The 13,042-nt window shown below is 46.9% G+C and overlaps 1 protein-coding gene across 5 annotated transcripts in view; it reads left to right on the plus strand.

The window, feature by feature from the left end:
* The window catches only part of BCAS1 (breast carcinoma amplified sequence 1), a 93,687-nt gene extending 81,445 nt beyond the window's left edge, over positions 1-12,242 (plus strand). For 3 of the 5 annotated variants that reach the window (XM_032350302.1, XM_032350303.1, XM_032350304.1), the window contains 2 exons: positions 7,272-7,535; positions 11,438-12,242. In XM_032350302.1, the coding sequence (XP_032206193.1) occupies positions 7,272-7,535; positions 11,438-11,512 (339 nt within the window). In that variant the 3' untranslated portion in view covers positions 11,513-12,242. Of the gene's footprint in view, positions 1-2,070; positions 2,137-7,271; positions 7,536-11,437 lie in introns of all 5 variants that reach the window. The other 2 variants (XM_032350300.1, XM_032350301.1) reach the window with 1 other exon arrangement.
* Positions 12,243-13,042: the final 800 nt, after the last annotated feature.

The raw sequence follows: 13,042 nt of genomic DNA on the forward strand, positions 1-13,042 counted from the left end.
AATGAGAGGCTGTCAGAGCTGGTTACAGGGAGAGAAATAATAACCAAGAGAGTCAATTTCTTTTTCTAAATGTTCTCAAGCAAAACTGGCCCATGTAGAACAATGCAGAAGACCCAGAGGAAGAAAAAAAACATTTTCCATCTAAATGGATCTAAAGTGTATGTAGAGGACAAACCTATCCATTTTGCCTCTGGGCTGAACACCTTGGTGAAGCCCATGACCGTGATGTCCCTAAGAAAAGCACATGGAACTTCCAGACACCAGGGGGTTCAGGCTGAAGAAAGATTTCTTCCATTGCTAACCATTCAAGAAGCATGTATCAAGGTTCTGCCAAGCTCTGTGAAGGTTGTTTCGGAGGTAGGACAAGATCTAGAAATTGTCATATTGCCTTAAACTGTTGACAGTCCTCATCAAGACTTCTCAACCTTAGCAGCACCAAGTAATATTTAAGGATGAGCCTGGTTGACCTCTGAGGAAGGGCATGTTCCACAAACTTCCCTATTTGAGATATACGAACCTCCAGCTTATCCAAGCCTTTATTATCTTTCCTAATCAGGGGCTTTGTATTAGATGCTCAATTAAAAAAAAATGTGTTCACATGCACCCCTATAAAAAAAAAAATGTGTTCATTGAATGGTGCCTCCTACCTTGGAGGGACAGTATGTGGAGGCAGTTAAGAGTATGGAATATGAAATCATTGCTCGGTATCAGATCCGGACTCCCTAACCTGCTAGTTCCATGACGCATGCTGGTTTCGCTGAGTTTCCATTTCCCTGCCTGTAAAATGAGGCAAATAAAATTATTCTTCCATCTTAAGCCTCTGCATGATGACTAACTGAACTAGGTAGGGAGGGTTATTATCTCATTGAACACACTGCCTGACCCTTAGTAAGCACTCCACTAAAAGTTAGCTTTCATGAATAATAATTTTTATTGTCTTTACTAATATGAGTACCATACCTCAGGTTACAGAGACATATAATATTAATCAGTCAAAAATTATTTGAGTGCCTTGATGTTTTTACCTGTTCTCAATGCAGGTGTTAGAGTTTCTTGCCATCTGTTGGCAGAACAGCTAAGATCATAACAATGGGAGCTGAAGTCTTCCTTTTGCCTCCCATTGCTTACCCCCTGTTTCCTACACTCCCTGTGCAGGAGATAATGAACAATGACCAAATATGTGGGAATTAAACCCGAGGCAACATTGTTGCTAAGAACTGGACAATTCATTACCAAATTTCTCAGGTACTTTATCAAACATTGGGCAGAGAGCATTATTGAATTGACAGTTGAGACAGCAGACCCCAGTATTGGTCTGCATTTGTCTATGCCAGTTAGCTTTAAAAAGTGATGCTTAAACTCAGGTATGCTTCAGAATCACCTGGAGGGCTTGTTGCTCAGCCCCGCTCCCCACCCGCCCCTGAGAGTTTCTGATTCAGTAGATCTGGCGTGGTTCTCAAGAAATGGTATTTCTAACAAAATCCCAAGTGATGCTGAGGCTGTGGCCCTGGGATCACAATTTGAGAACCCTTTGTTGAGCGTATGCTTTCAGGAGCCAAAGCTGTGAATTCAACCCACGCAGCACTATCCTGATACCATGGGCCATAGCAGTCACTAAAAAGGAAAAAAATAGGATATTCAGTAAACCCCACCTCTCTGTGAGGAGAAAAAAAATACAAGGAAACATCCACCACCTTCAACGTTACCAATGGAAGTCTACCGATGGTTTAACTGTTCATTCATTCAACACGTCCCACCACCTCCTGGTTCCAACATTGGCATTTTGGTCACCGTTTCCTTATCCCAGGATTACCTTCTCCCAGGGTTTAAGAGTTCCATTGTTGTTGTTATGTGGGGAAGCCAACACTTGACTATAATCGGACTCTGGTTACAAACCACATGGAAATTGTGTATCTCGTGAGTAATGTGTTTCTAGCTGGTCTTCCATTTGTCTCGACCCTGAATCTCAATCATGAATGACTGAGGTCATCCATTTCAGAACTCCCTGTGCGTTCTCCATGTTGCTGTGCTCATGGTAGCTGAAAGGCCATTGTCTGTTTGTTATTTTAGTCAGTGAAAGGGGACGGAGGGGTCCCCCACTCAGAAGAAGTAAATGGGAAGGACTCGAGCCATCAAGTAAGTGACCTGTGAGATCTGCTCGGTGGGGGGTTGGGCTTGCATGTTCTCCCTTCTTTCCGGCTTAGTTGCCAATGCAATTCTCAGCCACAGACAATCATTTACCATCTCTAGGTTAAGCACCTGCTGTATGCTAGGCACTATCTTGGGCTCTGCAGATATATGCATGAACACGCTTGAGTTTCCTGGCTCTTTCATATTTAACAAATGTTTTTCCCTCTTCTCCACCTGGCAGATCCCTTCCTGTCCTTCAGGTCTTGGGCTAAAGGTCACCTCCTCCAAGAAGTAGATGTTCTACTTCTGTCCATCATCAGTGCCTCTTGTTCTTTTACTTTGTGGAATTGATCACACATTGTAACAAGTCATTTGTCTATTAATTATGCTTCCTTTACCCCTTCCTTTCCGTGTCTGGGGCATCTGTGGAGCAAGGGAGGAGGCTCTTTGATTTTTCTATCACATTGCATAGTGTCTGGCATACAGTAGGAGCTCTTTCTTGAGAAAAAAAAAAGGGGGGGGTGAAATATATGGGATCCCATGGGGTTTTTTCCATTATTTTCTCCATTCTAAAGAAACCTAGCTATGACATTGTTATAATGACACAAATCATTTTTTTAATGGGATCGTCTCATGCTCAACACCCCATTTTATAACCCGCTTGCTTTCTTAACTTAGAAATATAGCTTCACAAAAGTGTCCTCAAATATTCTTCTACTGATGTTTGCAATACAGAGAACAGGTTAAGAACATGAGTGGCAGGCTCAGACCATCTGTGTTCGAACCCTGGCTCCGCTCCTTTTTATCTGTGTGATTAAAAACAGCTGACCAAATCTCTCTATGCCTCAGTTTCCTCATCTCTACAATGGAGCAAGGAAAAGTACTGCTTCGTGGCATTGTCCTTCTTTACGTGTCAACACATGTAAAGCCCCTGGAACAGTCCTAGTACTGCAGACCCAGTAAATGTTAGTTGCTATGGAAGCCACACGGGCTGCCGTACAAACGACCAACAGACTCAATGGTTTAACAACAGAAATGTATTTTCTCACAGTTTTCTATGAAAAATCCAAGATCAGGATGCTAGCGTGGTTTCTGGCAAGGAGAGCTCTCTTCCTGGCTTTCCTACAGCTGCTTTCTGTTATGTCTTCCCATGGCGGCTCTTATAAGGACACTAATCCTATTGGATGAGGACCCCAACCTATGACCTCAGTTAACCCTAGTTACTTTCTTACTCCAAATACTTTCACACTGCGGGTTGGGGCTTCAACACAGGAAGCCATAGAGGTGGCTATTAGTTTGTTACTATTACTGTTAAGCTACTGATAGGAAATTACCACACTAGTGTATTGTTCATAGCACACAAATGGACAGCAATGACTATAAATAATTTATTATATTTCTATTTCTATATTAATTGAATTAGACCATATATTTCAACAGGGAATATGTTGCTTTTTGCTACACTCAAATTATTTTTGTTTTTCTTTTTCAACTTCTGACTATGCTCGCCCCCCCCAACCCATTCTCTCGACCACTTCTGAACCCAAAATCCTGAAGTTCACTACCTTGAAAATAAGATAAATTTACTTTATTCATTACGAAACATCCAAATATCATCGTACATCTTGTCTGGGATCTGAATGTGGAACAGGGTTGCCAGTCACCTTGGCGATTCTGAAATGGAAGTGAAGTCCGTGAAAATCTGAGTGAGCTAGAAACTTCATTCCATTTACACTTACTGAGGAGTGTTCTGAGTATCCATTAGAGAGCCCTGGATCCAGACTTGAGATGGGTGATCTTGGAGATATGATAAATGTTTAGTTTCATTTTGGGGCGTGGGAAGAGACAGTCTCTGTTCCTTTCCAATTCACCCCCTCAGGGTTATAAAAATCTTGGTTTGATGATTCCAGGAGAAGCAGCCTCGGGCACCTCCTGGTCTAAGGTAGGCTTCCAAGGTCTGAATCAAACGGGATGTTCCCATGACCTTGTCCTCCAGCTTTCTGCCAGCATCACTGGGTTCTAGGGGAGGACACACTCAGACGATTTGGATGAGAATAATTTTTGTTATAAATTCTGAGACAGAGTCAGATCCCAAGCAAATATTTTTAAATCATCTACGTTTCGTGATAAAACAATCATCACACAGTTTTAGATTCTTAGCTTACTTTGAATATAAGGAACCAGCCTTCTGTTATTCTCAGAAGTTAGTTTCTAAGCCATTAAGAAGAACATTTAAGCCTAATAGCATGGCGTAACCCTGTGGTAAATGGAGCTGATCCATTGAAAGCTCTCCTCCTGGGGAAAAAAAAAAAAATCAATGTCCTGTGAAAGCTATTGATGTGTGGGCACTTCTCCCTTCCCACCTCACAGTGATTTGCTGAGGAAAATAGTGTAGAAACATCTGGAAGGCGAGTTGCTGGCCATTCATTCAGCCCATTTTGGTGGAGACTTACTATGTGTCAGATGAGGTGCTGGGAATGAAGCCACAGAAGACAGAAGAGTTTTGTTCTCCGGAGCTCCCCCTCCAGCAGAGGGAGGCGGGTGGAACACTCTCAAGTGAGCCAAGAAATCCCCAAGATTAAGGCAAACATAAAGAAAACACAGCAGTGTTTTGTCAGAGAGGAGTCGGGCTTCTTTAGACCGTCTAACCAGGGACTGAGTCTCCAAGGAGGCAACTTCGGAGCTGAGACTTGACACAAAAAAGCAGCAATCCTGTCAAAGCCTCTGAGCACACTGAGAAGTTAACAGTGAATGTGAAGCCCCCTTTTTTGAGAATAAGCTTGTTCGTGGAAGAAGGGGAGGCCATGTGTCTAGAGCAGAAGGAGCAGAGCGGAAAGGGATAAAAGATAAGGTTAGAGAGGCACAGGGACACTCGATTTAACAAGTATTTCCTGAGCCCTTTGTCTGTACCTGGCTCTCAGCTCCACACAGAAAGAATCTGTCAGGAAGATTCGCTGTGGACAATGTTGGGTCAGGATGACCAACTCTTCCCAGTTTGCCTGAGACTTTGTGTTTTTAAAGTTAAGTTGTGTGTCGTGGAACCCCCCCCTCTCCCAGACCCAACAAGAAGGCGGGCCCCCCGATGTTTGGCCTTTCCCATGGGCCAGAAACCATGTGATACAGGCTTTCCGTGATTGACTACTTTTATCCTCAGACCACCATGAGGTACGATGTCTTTGTTGCGTCCACACAGACGAGGAAGCTGAGAGAGCAAATGACTTATTCCAGGTCATACAGCAAGGATGTGATGGAACCAGAGCCGCGCCCTGCTCTTTTGACCACAAACAAAAAGCCCTTAACAAATAACTGGATCTTACCATCTTCTATGCAAAAAAAGAACAGTCAACAGGGTGTTCAAATGGCCTGTGGTCTTTCTGACGAGCATCATGGTGGGGATTTCTGTCTCACTGTACAGGGATATCCGCTCTCCGCTCTCTGTAGGATTTGGGCTTCTATATCTTATTTCGCATTTGCTACAACTTTGGCAGCCAGGGTCTGATGGAAATATTCAGCAGGCCATGGCAGGACAGCTTCTTGGGGTGACTCGGTTTCGGATGTTTTCTTCCTCCAAGGAATTCTGCCCTCAGGATACTCTGGACTGGGGAATCTTCTGTCTTCTTGCTTATTTCTAAGGGTTATATTGATACTGATGAGAAATGATAGTTCTTTGTGTATTGTTTTCTCCATCAGACTGCAACTTTATCCGAGGAACTTTTTCACTCAGGAACAATCTATCACTTTTACAAATCAGAACTTATAAACATATATTCGGTGGGTCAAATGTGGCCCATGGGGCTACTGGTGTGGCTATTTTCCAGTTCCTATGTGAAAAATAGACGACTGGACAGCCCTGGGGTTGTAATCCTACACAGGGTCTTGGCTGGCTCTGAGCAGCTGTTACCCCTTTGGACAGGGCAGGTGAAAATTCGCCACAATTCTCCCCACCACTCCAATTTTCTCCCCAACATCAAAGCCAGAATTGCTTGAACTGGTGTTTTTCTTACACTAGGGACATATGTCTTACATTGCTTTCCCAACTGGGGAAATAAGTCTCTTTGTGATTATTTTTTACCCCTGGCCTTGGTCATGTTTTTATTTCATCTGTCTGGCCCCTACCGTAATTTCAGTTCAAATAAATTATGGGGGAAAGGCTTTTACAGATTTTGTTATCTGTAATTTACCTAGAATTTTCTAGAATTTTGGATTGTATAGCTTCATCCTTCCAAATTGTAGGAACCAGGTAGGATTGCAAAAATCTCTCTTCAGCATGAAAGATGTGCATTCAAAACTTAAAACACTTATGTTCTCTCACCACTGTTTTATAGACAAAAGAAGAGCTTCACACCAGAAACTAAGGTAGACATAACCATGAAAAAAGACTAAGCATCCCCAGGAAAAGAATCACATGTGGTTGTTAAGCGGGAGAAACCGTCTCAAAGCTGGCTTAAGCACAAAAGGGCTTCAGAAACAGCTAGATCCAGGGGCATATGTGAGGCTATCAGCATCTGGGTTCTTTCTCCTTCTCTCTCTCTCTTCATCTCTCAGCTCTGCTTTTCTCTCTAGTGTCTTCCTTTTCAAGCAGGTTTTTCCTAAAAATGGTGCTGGCTCTGGAAGCTCCAGGCTTTTATCTTCACGGTTCGGAATCTAATGGAGGGTGGACAGATCTCTCTTGGGTGGTTTAGCAAGGTTCTGGCATTAGCTCAGTTTTTATCTGCATCAAGCCAGCCTGAACCGATCACAGCAGCCTGATCACGTGCACAGCTCTGACCAGCCAGGTCTGAGTCCTGTGCTTTTGTCCAGGAGAGGAATTAATTTGTCTGAACCCACGGTGAATAAAGGAGAGAAAAGTGTGATTCTCCAAGGAAAACCCAAGTTCTAGTCCCAGAAGAAGGAGAAGAATGTTGAGTAGGAAAACATAAATAGATAAATTATTAGATAAACATATAAATGTCTCCTACTGGGACCTTGAACCATCGTAAGTATTTGCACCTTTTTCTTATTTTTTTTTTCATTCCATCCAAGACTCATGAAGGCAGACCCCATCCAACATTTGAACACCTCTGTTCTGACATACTTAGTCCCCTGCTATCGAGCATGGTCTTCCAGCCCCTAAACACACATTTTGTTTGACTTTGCCGCAGACCTCGGACTCACCAGGGAAGGCCGTAACACCCCCAGAGCCAGAGCCGGCGGGAGCAGGCCAGAAGAGCAAAGAGGGTTCCTCCAAGGACAAGAAGATGGCGACTGAGGGGAACAAGCAGAAGAGCCACAAGCAGGAAGCCAAAGAACCGGCCCAGTGTGCGGAACCGGCCGTGGGTGAGGCGAACTCGCTGCAGAATGGGGACAAGCCCCACAAGAGGCAGGAGAAGCGGCGACAGTCCCTCGGAGGCTTCTTTAAGGGCCTGGTAGGTAGATTGTTGGTCTCTTCTTTCTAGGCTCTTGGGCCAAGAATGTGGTTCCCACCTTCAAGGTGGGACTGGCCTAGATCTTGGTCAAGGAAATACTGATGGAGCTCGGGCTGTCTGGCAGGTGCTGGGCTAGGCTCAGAGAGCAGCGTGGGCAGAGAACTCACCAGTGGCGGGGGGCGGGGTCTCAGGAGCAGATAGCTGGGGGCGGGGATACTGAGTGGACCAAGAGTGGGGAGGCAGAAGACAGGTGTGCGGGAGCCCCCAGGGGGGTTGAAAGGAGTGTCGGGGGAAAGCTTCTCCGCAGAGATCACGTCCAAGGTGAGGCCTCAAATGAGCCTGTGGAGGAGGAGGCAAGGGGAGGCTTGAAGGCCGAGTGTGTCCCAGCGATGGAGAGACAGCACAGAAGTGAAATCATCCAGCGGGAAGAGAGTGCAGGAGGACAGAGGCAAGGTGGCAGGAACGGGTGTTGATGGGGAACATCCGTGTTCGTCTGTGGCCAAAGGGAGCCTTGAAGTGTTTAAATCAGGAAGCTGCTCTGAACGTGACCTTGGGTGGTGGGTATACAGAGGTGACTAATAGTTTGCTCCTGCCTTCCAGAGAGGCCTGGTCCAGGGTGAGGGGAGCCCAAACATTCAACGATTAATTAACCTCCGGGTTAGTGTGTGTATGTGTGTGTGTGTGTGTGTGTGTGTGTGTGTGTGTGTCTATGTGGTTCTTCTCTGTCTCCTCCCCTGGACTGGCGGCTTTGGGAGAGCCGCAACCAAGGTCGCTCTCATGAGCAGCCGAGCTGTCCTCCCCAGTGCGGGGGCTGGAGCATAACAGACAGCAAAGCAGAGTCTGTTGAATGAAGGAAGGAGCAGGGGAGTGAAATACGGCAGTAGGAAATGTCTTCTTATATTTAGGATAATATTGATCCTGGCAAATAAGGAGAGTCTGAAGGTCATTAATCAAAACTTAAGCAAGGAGGTCAAGTCTCCAATATGGAGAAACAGGTCAAGTCATACCTAGGCCCCGGGGGAGGTGGCTTGAGCCCATAGCGCAGGACAAGGAAGTCACAGGGACAGTCGCCACGGGGCTGGGGTTAGCTGGGGTTAGCTGCAGGCCGTGATGGAGCTGGGGCAGGAACAGGAAGCAAGCGACTGTGAAGCAATTGATCGGTTCCTGATTGCCCCAGTCGCTGAACACCTGTAGGTATTAGTGACTCTGATGGATGGAGGCGGGGGAGTATGATGGTTCCCCTGAGCCCAAGGTTGGTCTCCAAACAGCATCTATGGGAACCTGTTAGCAATGCAGACTCTCGGGCTCCGTGTCTGTTTTATGGATGAATGTCTTCGTAGTCCGTCTGCTCGGTGTGTCTGAGGACAGGTATGGAACCTCAGGGTAAGACCGTGCTTGAAGTCATGGTTTGAGGCTGTTTGGAAATGGGAAGCATTGGTACAGAGCCCCTCTCCCACTCCCAAGGCTCTAGGTTTTAAGCCCTCCCTGGGTTTTAAGAGATGATGAAGACCAGAGACCGACCATCAAGGCGGCGAGGGGGGAGAGGAAGCCTAAAAGACTGATCATACTTTGAGTGGTTTTGTTGGAAAATTTGTCCCCATTCTCTGCTCTAATTCCTTGGAGAGGAGTGTTAATCCTTTTCTAGACAGTTCCAAACTGACTGTGCATTTTTTTTTTTTTTTTTTTGCCCAAAGTTCTGGTCGAACCATTCCCTGCCAAACCACAGTGTCTGGGGTGTGTACCGCGGGGGGAGGGCGCTGTTCTGGGAAGATGCTGAGCTCATGGGCCCAGTGAGTTCCCTGCTTTCATGGCGGTTTTTTGTTGTTTTCTGGGTTTTATTTTATTTGTTTTATTTAATTTTTTGGTCAGAGGCTCATGGAATGTTCTCTGTGTATCTCTTTACCCACGAAATCCCTGGAGCTAACAGGGTGTCTCTCATCCAGTAGTTCTGAACCTGTGATTTTCTCTGCAGGAGACACTCAGCAATGTCCAGAGACCATTCTGAGGGTCACTACGGGGAGTAGGTGCTGTGGAGACATTGTGGGTAGAGACCAGGGATGTTGATAAATGTCCCACAGTGCACAGAACAGCCATGGCGCTGTAGTTAACCTTCAGTGTGATAGTCATGGGGCAGGTACATGAGATAAACTGCCCTGAACCAATGGGGCATTCCTGATTGTCCCTGTCCCTGAATATCTGTGGGTATCAGTGACCTTTGATAGATGGGGGTAGGGGAGCCCAGAGTGTCAGTGGGGCCAGAGCTAAGAAGCCAGAGGTGACCACATAGCACCTAGGGCAGTGAAAAGAACAGAGCAGTGCCCAGGAGCCTGTGCTGTGAATTTGGGCAGCTTCCCTGGAGTCCTGGACCTACCACTTCCTAGCTGTGGGACCTTGGGTTAGTCATTTCATCCCTCGGAGCCTCAGGTTGCCCCTGTGCAAAGTTGAGGTGATAAAGACAGCAACCACTCTAGGGTTCCTGGGGAATCGAGTGAATGTGTGTCCTCAGGGGTCCAGTACCTGACATGAAGCAGGAATTCCGTAGTACTCGCTACCATTTCCCCGGCAAATACTCCGGGACCTTGCGTTTGGACGGGAGCCTGACCCCCAGCAGTTGTCCCCAGTTGGGACATCGGCCCGCAGTGCTGTCACCTAAGCCCATGTGGGACTCCTCCCCCTGCAGCTCATCCTCCCTGTCCGCATGCCGCCTCCCTTTCTCCCTGCCCAAGGCCATCTGCCCCAGTGGGTTCCCAGATTCACTGCCTGCCCAGCCCTGCTTCCTCTTGGCCCCCCAGGAGCAGTCCTCTCTGCTCGGCTCCTTCCTTTTCCGCTCCTTCCTCGTCCTGCTGCCTGGATTCTAATGGGGGCAGCCTCCTTGGCATGTCGTGCTGCGTCTGAAAAAAACTGGAAGGAAACCTTTAGAACTCATCAAGGGCCACTGTTTGCAAGCATTTGGCTTTTGAGCAGAGGGACTCGGTTGAGAAAGGAAATGTCAGAACGTCTCGTGTGTATGTGCATGTGTGTATGGACAGACACATACGTGTGTCTATGGAAACAGCTATTTGATCAGCATGGGCTCTGACTGGAGAAGGAGTATTTTCCCCACCCCCACTTTTGCCCAAGAATCACCCACTCGATGGTGCCCTCATCTGCCCCACTGCCGCGGATCCCTGACGCGCTCAAGTGGTGCTAGGAGTCCGTTTTACAGAGGAACGGAGATCAGAAAGAAGATAGGGCCTATTCTTTATTCCCCTGCCTGTCACCTTTGGCCCTGTCCACTGGGCACAGGCTGACCTGAGGCAGGGCTTGGAAAGAGTGGACAAGACCCAGGCTGGAGCCTGGAGAGCAGGTGCTCTGAGGTTCTGATTCCGAGTCAGGAGGGCCCGTCCTATGCTCCATAAGCCGGTCCTGACTTCTCTTAGAGCCTGTTGCACATCTGTACAACTGGGCTAATCATCACTGCCTGTCTCACTGGGCTGGCGAGAGGACCAGACGAGGGTGAGCTTGGCCTGGCGAAGGGCTGTCCTGAGACCATAGGCAGGACGGAGGTGACCTCAATACCTCTGATCGCCAAAATCCATGCCTCATGGGGGCCAGAAGGAGGACTCGCTTTACCTTGGAGCAGACCTCTGAGATAAGTTGTATCTCCCCCACTGGAAAGATGAAGAAACTGAGTTCAAAGAGTTAAGTCATTCCTCCAAGTTGTCACAGAGCCGGAAAGCGATCGAACTGGGCATTGCATCCCACATCTGGTGGGAGACCTTTCTGTCATCCCTCACTCATGCAAAAGGGTCTGTTTGTTTAACATAAGACCTGGCACGGAGTAAGTGCGAGATAAATGGCGGTCACCGCTCGCGATATTTCAGACTTTCATTAGGGTGCAACTTCTTTATATTTTTCTCCAGGGACCAAAGCGGATGTCGGACGCCCAAGTGCAAACAGACCCCGTATCCATCGGACCGGTTGGCAAATCCAAGTAAACAAATCACTACAGTTCCCACCAAGTTGTCCTGCCAGCGAGAAGTCTGCTCCCTACTCCATTTCCTCCCCTAGCCCACTCCGTGTACATAGTTCTCTTTTAAAGGCCATCCAATGAAATTCTGCCTACAAATTAAGCCTGAGCTGTTGTATATTGAGGTGTATTATTTACGTCTCTGGTCCAATCTTTTCCCGGAAGGAGTCGTCAGGATGGTTTAGCCGGTGAACCAGTCAGGTCGGGAGACTTGATGGTTGCCAGGCAGGGGTGGAGCGGGCGGAGGAAGGCATTCCGAGTAAGTTACGTGAAATGGCAGGGGCAAGTAAGTTGCAGAAGAAGAATGCCGGCTGGAAGGAATTAAGCTTTGTAGGAAATACACGCTCATCCTCTACACTCAAAGAGGAGAGACAGAAATCCGTTTAAGTTCACATTTCTGGGAGGGACAGCATGGGCTCGGGGGCGGGGGCGGGGGTTGCCAATTTCCTGGAATGGAATGTGCGGGGAATGAAAAAGGAATGAATAGGCGTTGCTTGTCGAATAGGGTCCTTGAAAGTTATTGATGAGAAAGGGAAAGATTGACCGCAGAGGGTTTGAAATGATTGGGGGAAACAGTTGCTTTTTGAAACTCAGTGAGGAGGGCAAGGATTACAACTTCAAAAAAAGAAACAAAACAAACAAAAAAAAGAAAGCAGAACTTGAGTGAATGAAGTTGCAAGTCTACTTTGCAACACAAGGGGGCACTGAGGTCTCCATTTTAATCCTGCATCCCGTAGCCCTAACAAAGATTCGGTCTCTGCGATCTCACATTATTAATGCTTCTCAGATGGCGGAGGGGCTTGCTTCATCTGTTCTGTCTGACACTTATCTCAAGTCTGTCTGTAATTTCCTAATGTTCTCAGGATGTTTTCTGATAAAACCCTCCCCATAACCCCAGTTAATAAAAATTTCTGGAAGATTATTCAAATACCCGAGGTTTTCTTAATACGTGTACAGAGGAGTAAATAGGACCGTGAGTCTATTAAAATGTAATTCAAAGTAGCATATGATTGACTGATACCATGTATACTGTATCTTTTTTTTTTCTGATTTAATAAAAAAAATACATTTACATCTAAAGCATCTTTTAATTTTCAACTTTTAAAGCAGGGCTCTTGTACTCTCTGAGACAAAACTGGACTTTCTTGTCCACAGAGTAACAACAGTCGCCTTCCTCCATCTTGTCCTGCCTCCCAGATGCTCCTAGATTTCCGTGTGTATGGGCACGTGCCCATAGAAATGGGTGCACATATATTTGCATAGATACACGGGCACTTATATAAAAGCACCGCCTGAGCCCAGGCTGCCTAGGGCAGAGCCTGAGGCAGGGATTCCAGAGTCTGTGATAACCCGGAGGAGGACTTCGGGTGGAGAGAGGAAGCCACCCACAGGGCAGGGAGGTTGCTGGAGGAGGATCGGCCTCAGCTGGAGTTGAGTTTCATCCTGAGCCCCTAGGTGGCGCTGGAGCATGACTTGCACCTTCCACTCGGTTCGACCT

The sequence above is a fragment of the Mustela erminea genome, chromosome 7, assembly GCF_009829155.1.
Source record: "Mustela erminea isolate mMusErm1 chromosome 7, mMusErm1.Pri, whole genome shotgun sequence".
NCBI lineage: Eukaryota > Metazoa > Chordata > Mammalia > Carnivora > Mustelidae > Mustela > Mustela erminea.